At 41.0% G+C, this 18,960-nt stretch overlaps 1 protein-coding gene across 2 annotated transcripts in view; it reads left to right on the top strand.

Annotated features, from left to right (window-relative positions):
- Positions 1-18,960, top strand: part of LOC132894851 (synaptic vesicle glycoprotein 2C) — a 56,569-nt gene that overhangs the window by 16,063 nt on the left and 21,546 nt on the right. For both annotated transcript variants that reach the window (XM_060934968.1, XM_060934969.1), the window contains exons 2-3: positions 8,262-8,442; positions 16,009-16,160. In XM_060934968.1, the coding sequence (XP_060790951.1) occupies positions 8,262-8,442; positions 16,009-16,160 (333 nt within the window). The remainder of the gene's footprint in view (positions 1-8,261; positions 8,443-16,008; positions 16,161-18,960) is intronic.

An 18,960-nucleotide genomic window follows, 5' to 3' on the forward strand; every position in this document is an offset into this window, starting at 1 on the left:
AAGTGGAACGAAGTCTCGCTACCACAAGATAACGCGCGATTTCATAAGACTCTTTACTGGCTGTCTGTGGTGTACAGTACGTTTGTAAATGTTATGCGCTCTTTTATCATCGTGGGAATTGATTATAGCTCTAAATAAATATTGAAGTTTTTTTAAAAGAATCCGTATAACTTTATTTATATGCCCGTATACTACGTTTATTGAATCAAAGCCGTATAAAATACGGACATTCCGTATAGGTTGACATGTATGGTAAAACTAGTTAAAACAGTTTTATTAGTCCACTCGCTTGTTGGACAGTTGACAGTTTGTGTCATGTAGGGTGATAGACGGATGTAATCGCAGGAAGAGTTTTATCAAAAACACGCTAGCCAGTGTTGTAGTTGAGTCACTAAACCTCGAGTCTGAGTCCAGTCTTGAGTCCCCGCTGTTCAAGTCCGAGTCAAGTCCAAGTCATTAAAGAAAATTTCGAGTCGAGTCCACGATTGATCCAAGTCGATTCCGAGAACAAGACTCTAACCGCACCACTTGACGGTGGCTGTTGCTGCCTTTATGTGAAAGCGTCTCTGGTACTGTGTTGGACTAACGTTATTGCTTAACTGCCCCATTTTAGTTAATAGGCTACAGATAAAAAGCTTGTTCATCGGTCAGCAAGCCCCGCCCACTATCAGCAGGGCAAAAAACATGAGAGAGGGTTAACACTAACTAGTTCATCACTCAGCAAGCAAGCCCCGCTATCAACAGGGCAATGAACATACAGTGGCATGCAAAAGTTTGGGCACCCTTGCTGAAAATGTCTGTTACTGTGAATAGTTAAGTGAGCAGAAGATGAACTGATCACCAAAAGGCATAAGGGTAAAGATGACACATTTCTTTAATATTTCCCGCAAGATTACATTTTTATTTCCATCATTTACAGGTGTAAAATACCAAAAAATGAAAAGGACCTGAAGCAAAAATTTGTGCACCTGACATGGTCAGTACTTAGTAACACCCCCTTTGGCAAGTATCACAGCTTGTAAACAATTTTTGTAGCCAGCTAATAATCTTTCAGTTCTTACCTGGGGGATTTTCGTGCATTCATCCTTGAAAAAGGCTTCCAGTTCTACAAGTTTCTTGGGCTGTCTTGCATGCACTGCTCTTTTGAGATCTAGCCACAGAATTTCAATGATGTTTAGGTCAGGGGACTGTGAGGGCCAGGGCAAGACCTTCAGCTTGTGCCTCTTGAGGTATTCCACTGTAGATTTTGAGGTGCGTTTTGGATCATCGTCTTATTGTAGGACCCATCCTCTTTTTAACTTCAGCTTTTTTACGGATGGTGTGGTGTTTGCTTCCAGAGTTTGCTGGTATTTATTCAAATCCATGCTTCCCTCAACCAATGAAATGTGCCCTGTGCCACTGGCTGCAACACAACCCCAAAGCATGATCGATCCACACCCATGCTTCAGAGTTGGAGAGATGTTCTTTTCCTGGAATTTGGCACCCTTTTTTCTCCAAACATACCTTTGCACATTGTGGCCAAAAAGTTCTATTTTGATTTCATCAGTCCACAGGACTTGTTTCCAAAATGCATCAGGCTTGCTTAGATGTTTATTTGCAAACTTCAGACACTGAATTTTGTGGCTTGGACGCAGGAACGGTTTTCTTCTGATGACTCACTCATGAAGGTCATATTTGTTCAGGTGTCGCTGCATAGTAGAACAGTGCACCACCACTCCAGGGTCTGCTAAATCTTTCTGAAGGTCTTTTGCAGTCAAACAGGGGTTTTTATTTGCCTTTCTAGCAATCCAACGAGCAGTTCTTTCAGAAAGTTTTCTTCATCTTCCAGACCTCACCTTGATCTCCACTGTTTCTGTTAACTGCCATTTCTTAATAACATTACGATCTGAGGAAACAGCTACCTGAAAACACTTTGCTACGTTCTTCTAGCCTTCTCCTGCTTTGTGAGCATCGATTATTTTATTTTTCAGAATGCGAGGGAGTTGCTTAGAGGAGCCCATGGCTGTTGATTTTAGGGACAAGTTTGAGGAGTCAGAGAATTTATACAGCTTTGAAATCTGCATCATCTGACCTTTCCTAACGAAGAATTTGAACAAGCCACAGCTCAATAAGCTAATTAAGGTCTGGAACCTTGGTAAAAGTTACCTGAGAACTCAAATGTATTGGGGTGCCCAAACTTTCGCATGGTGTTCCTTTTATTTTTTCACTCTCCAATTGTACAAAAAAAATACACAAATCCAGCATAAAACGCTGAAAAGAAATGTCTCGTCTTTACCTTTATGCCTTTCGGTGATCAGTTCATTTTCTGCTCACTTAACTATTCACAGTAACAGACATTTCCAGTAAGGGTGCCCAAACTTTTGCATGCTGCTTTTAGGCAGTGACTAAATATATATATTATAAGAAAAGACAGCTTAAACACAACATAACACAACATAAACACTTTAGCATTTAGCATTTAATAATAATCCACCCTACTTGTTGTTGGTTAAAATAACAAACTTTTTATTATTACAGCATGTATACATTTTATCATTGATTGAATCGAGCTAAAATGCTAAAGCATGTGGTATAAATCAGGCAGCGGACACGAGTTTGCTAGTGAGAAACACTATTGAGTTTACATTCAGCGGAAGAGAAATGCACTTGTCCATTTAAACGTTATCATCTTAGCCTCGGCTAACTCAGCTGAATTAATACAACGGAACATTGAGTATGTGGTTTCTCGGTTACAGTAGATTATCTCGGGCATTAGAGGGTTCGAGCAACATCTCTCTGATGGATTGTTTAGCTCTAGCAATGGTGTGTGTGTGTGTGTGTGTGTGTGTGTGTGTGTGTGTGTGTGTGTGTAGCAGTACTGCACTCTCTCTTTGTCAGCCTGTAATGAATCACCTGCCTTTCCCCATCATGCCTGTGAGAGCAGATAACACTGACTGCTTTCTGCATATCAGCTCCCATCAGAGAAGCTTCAGAAAGCATCAGAACATTACGGGAGGACAATGAGAGCAAGCGAGATCTGAGTGTGCGTTTCTTTGCGGTGGAGGAAGTGGACAACAAATGATCGTTCCTCCCTTCTTGAGCACAAATTTGCATTTTTATTAGCCTCTTGGCTGGAGAACGTTCAGTGGGTTTATTGTGTGTGTGTGTGTGTGTGTGTGTGTGTGTGTGTGTGTGTGTGTGTGTGTGTGTGTGTGTAATGAATGACTGATCATGCCTGTCCCTTTATACTACCTCAAGTGGATTAAAAAAATGTAGGTGAAATATAGACAGACACACCCCAGCGAGCATCAACTGACATCCATGAACATCCATTATCACGCCAAAACTCAAACTCACACTCAAATTCACGTTATCATTCAAGGTGTGTTTTGATGTTTGGTTGATTTTTGGTGGAATACAAATACAAATCTTGATGACAATCGATAGAAAAACACTCCGCACTCATGTTCAAATCCACACTTTCTGAAAACTGCTACTCACAGCATCATCGCATGCTTTGTGATGGAGAACGGATCTGCTTCAATAAGACCAGATATTGACGCATGGTTCTTATACATCAGTCAGAGTCAGCACAGATACGACACACACATCATACTGGAAACCGTGAGCCTGTGACAGATCTTTGCAATGTATCTCCTGGACTAGATGAGATGCTGTGTCAGCTGTGTCACTTATTCCCAGTGAGCACGAAGACAATTAAAATGCGTGAAAAACGACATCTGTTTTGTCTATGCACCGTGATTCCTCTCAGGATGTAACTGAATATGAAAACATTATTCAGATAAGCGTTCTGAACAGATACAAACACGAAAGGAGGTTGGCAGAAATATGTTTGGGGATGTAACAAAAAGTTGCATGAGTAGGATGTTTTTACTTTTGTGCGGATGAGCGGTCAGGTATGAAGCTCACGGGATTCTCACGTTCGTTAACGTGAATGCGAGTTGCTGCGCAGTGAATTTTCAATGTCCATTTGTTCATTCGCAGGGATTTAAATGGCACTATTAATTTGGGTATATTGTAAGAAATAACTTTGTGAGAAAATATCGTGGGCAGGATGAGTACAATCTCTAGTTGTGGCCAGTTATGAATGCATGTCTGTCCAATGTTGATTACGGTTTCATATTTAATAAATAAAATAATAATAATCTGGTGTAGACCACATCCACTTTGGATTTAAATGCAAATATAGATCCAAATATTTGAAGCACTCAAAAAAAAAAAGAAATATATATATATATATATATATATATATATATATATATATATATATATATATAGAGAGAGAGAGAGAGAGAGAGAGAGAGGATATTCCATGGTTGCACGAAGATATGAAGTTTATCTTCGAACGGTGAATGTAGAAAATATTTTCAACACCAGAAGATAAACTTCATATCTTCATGCCACCGTGTAATGGTCTTAATATTATATGGACACATCCACAAAAAAAAATACACAAGTTAATCAAAAGAATTTTAATTTTGAACCAGTTCGCCATTTTGACAACACGCGTCCAGTCAGCGGGAAAACACTACGAGTGACATCATCGGAGTGAAATATTGGGAATTATTATACATACAGGACACTTTATTGATGGAATAAAAACATGTGTTCTATTCCCTTCTAGCAGATTTCATTAATTTGGTTTGATAGCATGCTATTTTGTTAGCATATCGCTTATCCTACGTGTATTACATCACTCTAACCAATGGAGAATGAGCGTTGAATATGGTTTACGATATTGCATGGTTGTCAAGACAACATGACGTCACACGTCGGAGATGTAAAACTTCCATACTAGTGAGCGACTGTGACAATTTGCAAACAAACATGGCCGCCAGGTTTGCTTCATTAGATATGAAAGATTTTGAAAGAGAAAGACACGTTGAACACCCGAAAGGAATGGGTATGGATAATAATAATAATAATAATAATAATAATAATATTGGCTGGTGTGAATGGTTGTCTGTGTCTATGTGTCAGCCCTGTGATGACCTGGCGACTTGTCCAGGGTGTACCCCGCCTTTCGCCCGTAGTCAGCTGGGATAGGCTCCAGCTTGCCTGCGACCCTGTAGAACAGGATAAAGCGGCTAGAGATAATGAGATGAGATGAGATGAGATATTGGCTGGCTTTTTTTCGTGGTCTATCAGATATATTCCATTCAGCTGCTCGTCTTTGACTCGTTCACTGTCATGCTAGCTGAATATTGAATATGAAGACGAGTAGCTGAATATTCCATTCAGCTACTCGTCTTCGACTCGTTCAATATCATGCTAAAATATTAAAATATTAAAATCTGTCACTCAGATCCGTGATGTACTGTATTTTGTCTGAGAAATGCGAGTTTTTCAACACAAGAAGATAAATTTCATATCTTCAAGCCAACATGTGATTTTCTTTTTATTATATCTACACATTCACAAACAAAAAATCCCCAAATTTATCAAAGCAACTCACTCATCAATTTCTTCATGAGTGACATACAGTATAGAGATTAATGTCATGGTTCTGGTTCTCCATGTCCCAGATGGAGCTTGTATGAAAAATATGAGTGGCCGTATTTCCCAGTAAAACACTCGCATCCATAGAACATATATTTTATTTACCAGCTGTGAGGTCCGTATCGTGAAATACCGTGACTGAGGTCTTGAAAGTACTGAGCGAGGCCCTCTGGGTCGACAGTATTCAAGGCAGGGGTCACGATATTTCACCATACGGACCGACCTTAAGCTGGTAAATTATATATATATATATATATATATATATATATATATATATATATATATATATATTTTTTTTTTTTTTTTTTTTTTTTTTTACCAAATTCTAACAGAAAACGAGAGCGCCCGAAAGGGAAAACTGAGCCGAGCCGCCATTTTGAATCCTCATTCACGGCTGTAATGCAAATGGCTTCCTCCTCGGTATACAAGTGCACTTCCATGGCAGGAAAAAAACTACATTTTGCCGCCTATGTAGTCCCCTATTTATACAAAATTGAGTCATTCAGGATTCAGCCATGTTTTTGCTCAGCGTTAGCAACAGTTACAGGTTTTTAGCTTTCTCCTGCAATGTTTTCTTTTATTTCATCTTCCTCAGGGTAGTAAAACTCACTTTCACTGTGAACACTGTCATTATCGCTATCCATGATCTAAAATTAATGCTATTCTCCTGAGAAATGTGAAAATAAATGAATTCCTACTATGTTTGTTGCTGCTGTGAACGAGCGAGTAGCCAGAGGTCCGTATCCGGGGTCCGTAACCGGGGTCCGTATCGTAGGATACGGACCCGCTCGCCAGCCAATCAGAGCACAGGATTTGATGGAAACCGGACCACAAAAAAATAAATACAGATATTGCACCACTAGATTGCATCATCAAAGATATCCATCTCCATGTTATTGCTATAGCGTGTTGCTATGGTTACTTGCTAATTTTTACCTGTTGCTCACTTACTAGCCAGGTAGATAAGCTCGTCCCTATCAGTGGTAATTGCAAAAAATATCTTATTAATAAAGATTAGTACATAGAACATTGTATGTTTAAGGGTTTATATACAAACACTAATCTAATAATGTAATTAATGCACATGATGTAAGCAGAAATATTGGGCTGTGATCAGTGCTGAGCGCATTCACTTGCTAAGTTTTTTCATTTTGAGATGGAGGTGAAGACGGAAGCGGTGCAGCAGATGAGTGTTGGTAGAGACATATTGGTTCTGCCTGTTATCTGTTCTCCCATTTTGTTCTGTGGTGCATGATGGGATAGAGTCTGCAAACTTCATTCGTTTAGCAAATACAGTGAATCATCTGGACTTTGGGTTTTGGTTTTTACACAATTTTGTACTAAAGAGAAAAATGAATGGGTCGCAAGTAAACTAAAGCAGAGCTTCATCATCATCATCATTGGTCAACTGCCATTGAGATCCTTGACACAATCTTTAGCCACTGGGTCTTGTCCATCATTGGACCCATTTCGCCAAGGAGTAGGTCAGTATCCCTAACTAACGCATCTGGATAGGTGAGTGGTCTGGTTCCTCAGTTCAGGCAAGGTAGCCTCCAGAGAATGGTGTTGGAGATTACTTGATTTTTCACTCTGAAGCAGTGACCAGGCTCTGGTTTGTGCCACGCTGATGGAGATCTAAGGGATTTCTCCATAGATCTCAGATTTGGTGGAATGGTCTTATCAAGAAAGGTTCCATACCCTCATCAATAGCTTGGCCTAAATGCCATCAGGACGTTTTTCCAGTTCCTTGTTGATGGTCCATGTTTCTGCTCCATAGAGAAGGATGCTCTCCACACAGGCTCGGAAAGCAGAGTTTAGAAACACCAGTGAAGCAGATTGGTGTAGATGACAAGATGGTGACGTGACTCTAAGATCTCAGAGTAACAGAGTAAGAAACACACTTTGCTCTGTATGCTGTTTTAACATATTAGTCTTTACAGTCAGCATTTTACACTTTGGTGTGTGTGTGTGTGTGTGTGTGTGTGTGTGTGTGTGTGTGTGTGTGTGTATTCTGGGCCAGATGGGGCTCTTGGCTGTATCAGCTGGTACAACATATAGCAAAATTAATATACGACTAAGTCTCATTGTACATCTGGATCTCATCTGAACATAAAGATACGCTGGTTCATCTCTTTTTTCATTTTGAACCCAAACTACATATGAACTAATGTGCTGAGAAGGCAAAGGAAACAGGGATATCATGTCAGTCGTAATAAAGGAGGCGTGGTCTGGCTGTCAGCCCCAATGCAGGAGGTGTGGCCATAGTGTGTCAGTCTCAGTAAAAGAGGTATGGCAATGCTGTCTGTCAGTTCTAATCAAGGAGGTGTGGCCAGCCTCAGTGAAGGAGGCGTGGCCAACATGCCTGTTAGCTCGACTACAGGAGGTGTGGCCAGAGTGTTTGGCAGTCCTGATGAAGGAGGTGTGGTCTGCATCTTGTCATTTGTAATGAAGGAGGTGTAGCCACAGTGTCTGCCATTCAAACTACAGGAGGTGTGGCCACATTGTCTGTCTGTCGTAACGAAGGAGGTGTGGTCTGTGTCTGGCACCTTGAAGTAGGCATGGTCTGTGTCTGCCACTCCTATTGAAGGAGGTGTGGTCTTTGTGTCAGTCCTAACAAAGAAGAAGAAGAGAAGAGATATATAATAATTTCAATATCATATTATCATAAATTTCTTGTCAGTCACTAAATAATTTTTGGATCAATTATTCTCTTTTTGCTCTCTCTCTCTCTCTCTCTCTCTCTCTCTCTCTATGCTCCACAGGTAGTATTGTGTACCTGGGGATGATGGTGGGAGCATTTTTCTGGGGCGGTTTGTCGGATAAAGTGGGCCGGAGGCAATGTTTGCTGGTGTGTATGTCCGTGAACGGTTTCTTCGCCTTCCTGTCCTCGTTTGTGCAAGGCTACAGCACGTTCCTCTTCTGCAGGATGTTCTCAGGATTTGGGTGAGTGTCTCTAATTAGCTATTGCACAAATTAGGCAATTACAAGTGAGCCTTTGTTTGGTCCATTTTAACATTCGTGAACTCTCCACTTGTTCCTGGGTGCACACCAAACAACTGAACTTTGATCTAACATAAAACTGGTATCGGCCTTCATCTGAGTGACGTCCCTCCTCCCAACCCCGTTCATTTTATTACTTGTAAGAACGTGGCTGCATGTTGCACCAAAATAACTAATCAACTTGGGAAAGGTAATTTTCCACTTTAACACTCTGCTAACATGTCTTCATGAGGCATGCTGGATTCATGTCTAACCACAAAAGCAACAAACAACTAGACGAAAAATAATATATAGTAGCACTTTAAGGAATAAAACACGACCAGGGTATGCTGTTATAGAAAAATAATCATTGTCTGTGTGGTTAGATGAAGCAGAGTTCCTGTATCCACCCCAAACCATAACATAGCATTTTATTCATCTTATATCACAGTAAGTAGCTAACAGCTACAATTGTTTATTCATTACAGAATGACATATACTTTTTATCCGCTTACAGTTCCGTTTAAAGGAGAACTGAAGTAATTTTTAAACTTGATTTATTTCTTAATTAACGTGTTATTCAATTACGTTTTCGGTTTTAGTAACCTTATATCGTGACTCGTATTGGCAACTAATTGCAATTAAATATTATACTTATCGGCCTATTCGGCTTTTAGCCATGTTGAATTTAGTTCGTTTGGTCCACGGCGGGCGTCGCTTATCCGCGCGATCTTCACGAGACTTGTGCGAGACTTCAAAACGTGAAGTGTCAGTCAGGTGTCAGTGCCGCCGTTTTGAAAACTGTTTTCCAAACGAAATATTGCACAAAAACGAGTTTAAATGACGATTACTGCCTACTTTTTTCAAACTTTCCTGATTGCTATCAAAACAAACAAAACTTCCGGCTTGATTGCATCAGCATTCGAAAGAGGGCGCACACGTCTTTTGACAACGTTGGCAGATGTTGGTCACTTTGATTTCTGCTGTACGTTTTAGGGTGTATTCAGACCAGGATAGTTTGATAGTTCACTTGCTTTGGTCCGAACCAAATGTTTTTTTTATTTTTCATTTTGGTGCGGTTCGCTTTCACACTGTACATTTTAGTAAGCGGACCAAAATCTGTCAACAAAGCCACGCGCCCTGAGGTCGTTCAGCTATTGGTCAGAGACGACACGCGCACAAAGCGTTAAGTTCAAAAGTAGTCATGGAGGCTTTCCGTGCTGTTATTCTTTTTAATGTCATCAAAGCTATATGTTTTTTCCAGTTTTACTGTTTTCACAATTGTGCGATTACTATGCTGTTGTACAAGTAATTTATCAACGACGACGACAAAGGGCAAGGCGGCTACGGAGGATAGCGCTGATGAGCGCACATCATGTTATGAAAGTTCTGGCTCTTCACGCAATAGATGAATTTCTTTTTTGCGTCGCTAGTACCGCCACTTTTTGAAAGAATGTCCCTGATTTTAATGTAGGTCTGACGGAGTTTCTTCACTTTTAGCCGACATTGTTCTGGGGAGCGCGTGAACCCCTTCTCCTTCATTTTCTCACTGAATACAGCAAACACGTCAGCATTTTTGTGTGTTCTCTCCAAAAGCTCAGATATGTGGACATCTGCCCATATATCCACAAGGGTACGCGTTTCTTCCTCGGCCCACATTTGCCCCCTACTCGTTTTTTGTACTCGCCTACCACTGGTGACTGAACGACCCTTGACAACCGAAACAGTGTTTGCACTTTGCGGTGGAGTGTCAAGACTCTGTTTCCCATAATGCTCGACAAATGACGGAAGCTCCCGAGGTACAAAAAAGCAAAACTGTCAGATTAGGTCCGGTCTGTTTTCACACCTCCAAAAGATCCGCACCAGGGTTCCTTTGGTCCGGACCGAGTCCGACCTTGCAGCTCGGTCTCGGTCCACTTGTTTGGTCCGGACCAGAGTTCGGTGGTTTGTATTCAGATCAACCCAAAAGGTCCGGACCAAAGGAAATTTGGTTCGTTTGGTCCGGACCAAACAACGTAGGTGTGAATACGCCCTTACTTCCGTCCTACGATGTCTCGCACAGGTCTCAATGCATCTCGTTTATGGCCATTGCTTTGACATATGGACTGATATATTACAGAGCATATTTCAAACACTCTTAACTTGCTATAGCAGTGACAAAATAGCGATCAAAAATGCATTCCGATATTTAATAAAATGAGATAAATAGAATTTTGATAATAAAAAATTCACCTTCAGTTCTCCTTTAATGTTGTGGAAAGCATCACTGAAGAATATTTTAGTAAAAAATCATTTACTGTAGAACTTACAGTATAATTCAGAAGAACACAGAGGGTTATTCTAAAAGGCTACTGATGATAATCTTTACTCCTGGCTTTGGATGCAAGAACGCATTCATAAATGCTTTGGTTTTCGATATGTGCCGTATCTGCAGTGTGGTTTTTATTTGTTTGCAACAGGATGAAATCAGTGATGATTTCTGCTGGGTCGAGTGCTCTTTAATTATCTTCATCGAAAGTTGTTTTTATTTCTAGAAGGCTCTTTACAGCAGTCCAGGGAGCAGTTTTTTGTTTGATTGGGTTTCAGTAGGGGGTTTGACCTCAATTTAACCTCAGGGTGGTAGTGAGGACATTTTGTCTTCCGATGGGGCCTGTGTATTTTGGAGTACACACACACACACACACACAGACAGAGACCTGAAACATTCAGTCTGGCTCCATACTGAGATAATGACTCCTCTGTGAGTGACACACACTTTTCTGAAGACCACACATTTCATCCCTCTCTGGGTTTTTTTTTTCAGTTCCTTTTCCTCTTTTCCTCTCCTCTCTCGCTTTCCCTTTAATGTCACTCCTTATTTAAGCTATGGGTCAGTGCCAGGAGGTTCAACCAGCATGGTGAGCGGTGTTCAGCTCTGACTTTGCAGCAGAGAGCGAGCGAGAGAGAGAGAGAGAGAGAGAGAGATGGGGGATTGCAGTAGGATAAGTACAGCAGTGTGTTTTATTGCTAATTGAATGAACAGCATGTGCTTTGTCCTTGTGGAGTGCGGATCCTCAGTAGTGCTGCTTCCCCTACCATCTCTCTCCATCCTCCATCCCCTATCTACACTATCCATTACTGTCTGTGAGGTCATGCACCAAGGGGCGAGGAAAGGGGAGGGTTGGTCAGAGGTCGTCCCAAGATAGTTTCTGCTGAACGCTGATTAAATTGAGGTGCTGTATTATATTTTAAATGATGACATAAATAGTATCCACTAACCTCGTTTGAGGCTTTTAACTCTCGTAAACTCAAGATTGGCTTTGGCAACACACAAGTCCCACCTCTCAATCCTTTTCCACCTACAAGTGCTGGTTTTGAAACGTTTTATGCTTCTCGCAAGCCTGAAATCTTGATTTTTCAAAACACTAATGGCTAGATTATGAACAGAATTCCTCTTTTGGCATTAAAAAATACTGTTGGGATTTTAAAAAGGCACGCTGTCGGGGGCGTCGTGGCTCAGGTGGTTAAGGCGCCATACCATGAATGCGGGCGACCCGGGTTCGATTCCGGCCCGAGGTCATTTCCCGATCCCTTCCCGTCTCTCTCTCTCCCGCTCATTTCCTGTCTCTACACTGTCCTATCCAATAAAGGTGCAAAAAGCCCAAAAAAAAAAAAAAAAAAAAAAAAAAATCTAAAAAGGCACGCTGTCAAAATGTAGCGATGAAAAGGCATGGACAAAGTTATTTTTCTGGCTGACCTTGTTGCATATGGATTTGTAGGGGTTTCCCTTTTGCAAAATTTAGGCAGGAGAGCATTTAAATGAATTATGCGATGTGATTTAATAAGGTTTGCGGTCATCAACGTAATTCTAATTCTGGCATTATTTTACTGTGAAAAAAGCATGCATGTCACAAAAAAAGCGTGTGATAGAAGGGAGAGAATTTTGTCCATTTGTGTTCATTTATTTGCAGTGCCAGCAAAAGACGTTATCAAAACATACCAATTATCAACAAATGTTATTCTGTCCCTGTTTGCAACCCTATGATAATTTGCGCTACTCTTGGTAGCAGAGGTGACTGCTCTAAGACTACAAGGGAAGCCCAGCTTCCTGTAAAATGCCATGAAAAAGTTTGTTAAATATGCATTTACACTACTTAACCTTCTTATTCCAAATTGATATTTTGTGCTAGAAAGTGCTCAGCCTTACGACTAGTTCGTTCAGCAGTTATTTCTCACTAGTCGTCATAATCTGATAACGTAATTTTTCTTCATAGAAGCCTGTGGAAGCACGAGCCACTGAAAACCCATTGATGCTCAGCGTCTCTGTAGTTTAATGCCACTACAGGATATGCTTTGATCTTAGTGCAGCAAAGCTAGACATTTATTGGACAATATGCTTTTAAAACTTAATTTCCTGACACATGGCTTCACTGGGGGTCTATGGAGAGTCACTGACAGTAAGGTGGAACCAGACACTGAGCTTCTGTATGATGATTAAAGGAACTCTCAAATCTCTTTTCAATGTCATATGACTGACAGTGTTTTAAAATTATACATCACATTAATCAGAGAAATTCAAGCTCAGTCCGTGCGGTGTGTTGGCAAGTGAAGTTGTACGACTTGCTGCTGCTCATTCTCGTTCTTTTCCTACCAATATACAGTTCGGCGGCACGGTGGTGTAGTGGTTAGTGCTGTCGCCTCACAGCAAGAAGGTCCGGGTTCGAGCCCCGTGGCCAGCGAGGGCCTTTCTGTGCGGAGTTTGCATGTTCTCCCCGTGTTCGCGTGGGTTTCCTCCGGGTGCTCCGGTTTCCCCCACAGTCCAAAGACATGCAGGTTAGGTTAACTGGTGACTCTAAATTGACCGTAGGTGTGAATGTGAGTGTGAATGGTTGTCTGTGTCTATGTGTCAGCCCTGTGATGACCTGGCGACTTGTCCAGGGTGTACCCCGCCTTTCACCCGTAGTCAGCTGGGATAGGCTCCAGCTTGCCTGCGACCCTGTAGAACAGGATAAAGCGGCTAGAGATAATGAGATGAGATGAGAGTTTGTGAATTTGTTACTTGCTTTCATTTCAGTTTAGTAAAGGCTGGTTATTTTTAAGCCAGGCAATGGAGGGGGAATCTAGCCAGCTAGCCAGGTAGATGTTAGCTGTGCAAAATGGCAAACGTTGCTAATGTTGTCGACCTGATTTTGGAGAAGACATTTGATGCTCTTCCTTATGAGGAGAGGCTCAAAACTAAACAGGGCAGATCAATGTCCAAGATTAATTTAATTCAAAAGTCAGGAAGACAATATCGTTCATTTCAGCTGTCTTGATAAAACAAAGTAAACTGGTTAACTGGGAGCACTTTGATGAAGAAAATGTACTGTTGGCCTTGTCTCTTAATGAGATCATCCCAAGGATGGAATATTTGGTCAAAACTGGGTTTTGGAGATTTGGCCAACTTTGACAGGGCACACAAAAGGCATGAGAAAAGCAAGCAACACTTAAGTTCATCCATCCATTACTGTATCTTTAGCCACTTATCCTGTGCAGGGTCGCGGGCAAGCTGGAGCCTATCCCAGCTGACTATAGGCAAGAGGTGGGGTACACCCTGGACAAGTCACCATATCATCACAGGGCTAACACATAGAGACAAACAACCATTCACACTCACATTCACACCTACGGTCAATTTAGAGCCACCAATTAACCTAATGTGCGTGTCTTTGGATTCTGGGGGAAACCGGAGCGCCCGGAGAAAACCCACATAGACACGGGGAGAACATGCAAACTCTACACAGAAAGGCCCCCGTCAGCCACTGGGCTCGAACCTAGAACCTTCTTGCTGTGAGGCAACAGTGCTAACCACTACACCACCCTGCCGCCCCACTTAAGTTCATGTGCAAGCTTAAGTTTACTTGGCAGAGTCACAGTAGAACATGGCAGAATTCACAAATAAATAACAACAAATTGACAAATAATTGATGAATGACAAATAATTGAAAAATGTTATTACGTAGACTGAAAACGGAGCTTCCCCTATTTCAAAGACCACAAATCGCCACTGCTTGGTAGATTATCTTTGTCTTTATTAAAATGAACTGACTACATTTGTGTAGTTGATCACCTAAAGAATTGGCCACTCTTATTGAATTGGTGCTTTTTATTAGCCTAGTAAACTAGACCCACCCGCCTAGCGGCCAAAAATATTTTTGCCTACGAGTGGGTCTAGCCTCGCACCATATCAACAAAACACCCCGGGCATCAAATCGTGCCCGCCAATCACAACGCAAGATTTTTGTTTGGATTCTTTGGACGGGCTTTTGCAGGAGTGACGACAAGGCTGCGCGACGCTGGAGAAAGCATAACAGGAAAGATGGCTACGGCTAGTGAACAGCGCGCGTTTGACTCCGCTTTGGAATCAGTTTTAGAAGAATTAGACTTGGAGTTTTCGTTGAAACATGAGCAGGAAGAGGCTCTCCGCTCATTCCTTTTCAAGAAGGATGTTTTCGCTGTTTTGCCGACCGGCTATGGCAAAAGTCTGATCTACCAGCTGGCTCCGCTCGTAGCCAAAAGGATGGGGCTAGTTTGTGCAGTATGAAGAATTAATAAACAGCTTTGAAACATTACTTTTTGATTGTTTCTTATTTTCCCGTTATTTTAAATTTAATGGAAATTATTTCACCAAACACCACTAAATAAAAACTCTCAAAAACAGTTTAAGCAAACCCTTGAAAAACACTTGAAAAAAAAATGAGTGTATGTTAAGTATGTGGTACAGACTCCAAACTTGTGGTCATTATCTCCAAACTTCTTAATATCTAGAACCTGTTTATTAATTAATACGCATTTTGAAAAATTATTTATTTCAAGGCCTCCCCCACTGCTTTCTGTCGCTCTGACTACGTCACAGTCAGTGTTGCGCTGATTGGTCAGAGCGTTGGCCTATACGCACAGAGACAGTTTGAAAGACAGCGGGTTGTTCCTCCCACACCCTTCGGAAATGTCTACGAGCGAGGCCAGACTAAATATTCACATTTAGTCTGGCTTGCCAGGCTAGCTTTTTATTGCATCCTTACACTAATTTGCCCTGCTTAGTAAATCTGGGTCGTGGACTAAAAGTGTAGGAGCTGTCTATCAAACAAGTGCGAAATTCTGAAAAAAAAAGTTTAAAAGCTTTATTGCTAATACCATATTTATGAACAAAACCTTTTTTTTTTTTTTGAGGCGTTACGTCCTCTAAGTAAACAAGAGTCAGAAGATCTAAGAATATCTCTGTGTTGTGTCAAGAAGATGAGGAATTTAAGGAATTTTATCACCTGGATGTGATTTGTTTTTTATTTTCAAATGCCAAAAATATGTATTTATAGTTCTCATTAGGAAACTCATTCTTATTATGTACGGTTTTGATTCTGAAATAACTCTGAGTTTCTTTAAAAGGCCTACAAGCTTAAAAGCAAAATTCACTGAACACGTAGAAGCTCCAAACATATGTGAGGGAACTACCGTAGCATACAGTATTTGGATACTTGGGTGTATGGTTTCTTGCTTACCCATGCTCCTGTGCAGGATTGGCGGGGCCGTACCCATCGTATTCTCGTACTTCGCCGAGTTTCTGGCGAGAGAGAAGCGCGGCGAGCACCTGAGCTGGCTCTGCATGTTCTGGATGATAGGTGGGATCTACGCTTCAGCCATGGCCTGGGCCATCATCCCGCACTACGGTGAGTGACGGCAGCTGGAGCTAATCAGAGATCAGTGTTGTTATCTAGATACAATCTCTTGGTCATTTTTTCTTGACACTTTCATACGAAACAAAAAAACGGAAAATTCATGCTACATTGTGCAATCTATGCTTATCATTAAAAGGGTGCATAAACCTTATTTCAACGTGCCTAGTTGGTCATCACAATTCTAAATAATGAAGTGTGATAAAAATCTAAAATGATCTAAAATTGACTTAAAATAACAACATATTTTGTACATTTTATTTTATTTATAATATATCTACACTCACTGGCCACTTTAATAGGAGCGTGTTCTTGAGTCTAAGATTCCTGTTCTTGGCTGCAGGAGTGGAACCCGATGTGCCCTTCTGCTGCTGTTGCATGCTGAGATGCTTTTCTGCTCACCACGGTTGTAAAGAGTTGCTTTGAGTTACTATATCCTTCCTGGCAAAAAAGCTTGAACTGCTCAATCTGTCCATTTTCTGATCTCTGACCTCTTATAAACAAGGTGTTTGTTTCCACCCACAGAACTGTCGCTCTTGCGCTCGCTCGACATTTTTTGTTTTTCGCACCATCCTGTGTAAAGACTGTTGTGTGTGAAAACTCCAGGAGATCAGCAGTTTCTGAAATACTCAAACCAGTCCATCTGGCTCAAACCAACACTCATGCCACAATGAAAGTCATACATTGAGAACACAATTTTTCCCATTCTGATGTTTGAAGTGAACATGAAATGAAGATTTGTATCTGTATGATTTGATGCACTGTGCTGCTGTCAAGGGATTGGGTGATTAGATAACTGCATAAAACAGAACAGCAGGCGTATGTAGGTGGGTGTTCCGACTAAAGTGGCTGGTGATTGTATATCCCAGTGGCAGCTTAATGTTTTAAGCGCCATTTTTATGCCAACTTAGTAACATCACAGTTGCTATATTCATTCCATACATCAACGATGATTAATAAAGTCATTTCACGCTTTGTTTTCCTCAATCACATTACCTTTGAAAGGGAAGTCAGAAAAAAAAACAATGGGTATTGCATTTTTATTGAGTTGTGTGTTGTTCTGTTTGCTATAATGCTAGTTTTGTAGGTTAGCATCTTTACTCTAATGCTAGTTCATATGCTACTCTATATGCTACTCCATTTACTATAATGCTAGTTTGTGGGTTAGCTTTGTTTACTACTAAGCTAGTCTATTTGATGTAATACTAGTTTGTAGGTGAGGTTGTTAGGATGTTAGGTTATTAGGTTATAGTTTGGTAGTTGGACAATTTCAACAGTTACAGTAAAACACAACCATTAGCTAGCAGTTAGGATTATAGGAGACACCAACTGTTTAAGAAAATTATAAGATTTTAGCTTTAATCATTGCTCTATACAAGTATAGTAGTGACTTCCTGGTAACTTAGAGACAGATATTTTCCAGATCTGGCACAAGGACTAAGATATAGAAAGTCAGTGGTAAATTATGGCAACACTAATAGGACAAAAACTAAACTTGATTATAACACTATTGGACTCTGAAATTGTATAAATGGCTGGTGCAGTCATGTGACGTAAGAATTTAGGGGCGAGGCATCTTATACTCAAGCAAATAATTGTTCATGGAGTGGAAACATGCATGCTATTATATTACATAATTACACCATGGCATAATTAAAAGTGTACTCCACCAAAAAAAAATGTAATTGCTGCTTGTAATGTATGAATGTTAATGAGGTCCATGTACTCTTACTCCTCAATGCATGTAACATGAAGGATTATGGGCCGAGAAATGGGTAAAGAACAAGGGATATAGCGGCATTAGGGCGATATCTGGAACAAAGGAAAGGAGAGGAGGTCGTTTGAGGGTAGGAATGGAAGCGAGGGAGCGTGGAGAGAAGAACTGGAGGCAGAGGGTGGGTGAAAATGATTAATGTAGGCTGCGTTAAGGATATTTAAAGGATGAAGGCACACAATACCAAATGAAAGTGAATGCAGAGAGGTGCGGGGGGGAGAAAGGAGAGAGGGGGAGAGAGCAAGAAAGTGAGAGTGAGAGGAACATTAGAAGTGGATAAAAATAAAAAGAGAGAGATAGCAGGGAAACAAGAAAGCAAATCGAATGCAGAGATAAAGGAGGAAAAGAAAAAAGGAAGATAAAGAGGGTTGATGCGGAGTGTTACATGTACTTCCTGTGTAAACATGGGGCCCTACCCATCCAGGACGTTTTTCCACGTCACATAGAGGATTCCCTGCCATGCTGACCAGGATAAAGTGCTTACTACAGATGAATGAATGAATGAAGATCCTAGTTGATGTAATAATGTTAAGATCAAGACAATTGAAAATAGAAATGTCAGTGTAACAACAAAAGAGAACCCCAAAGGCTGGTTTATTCTTAACGCACGGCTTTGCATACATGCAAAGAAGCAGCGGCAATACGAGCGGCATCGTTCTCACGTTTATCTGCACAGTTTATCTGGAGTACATCTGAAGGATTAAAACCAATGTCCATTACATGGCTGTGTGAATGTGGATTTCATAAACACACTAACGACCTCTGTTAAAACTTTCCCGCTGCCATCGTGATTGTTGTCATGAGCTGCGTCTCAAATCGAAAACTCTGACCTTACATCCAAAAAGAAATGTGGATGAAAAATCTGAGGGGAGTTGAGTGAATTAACACTTTCCCCTCCCTCTGTATCATGGCCGAAGTGCCCTTGAGCGAGGCACCTAAACCCCCAACTACTCCCCAGGCGCTGTAGCATAGCTGCTCACTGCTCTGGGTATGTGTGTGTGCTCATTGCTCACTTGTGTG

Source organism: Neoarius graeffei, chromosome 12, assembly GCF_027579695.1.
Source record: "Neoarius graeffei isolate fNeoGra1 chromosome 12, fNeoGra1.pri, whole genome shotgun sequence".
NCBI classification, from domain to species: Eukaryota; Metazoa; Chordata; class Actinopteri; order Siluriformes; family Ariidae; genus Neoarius; species Neoarius graeffei.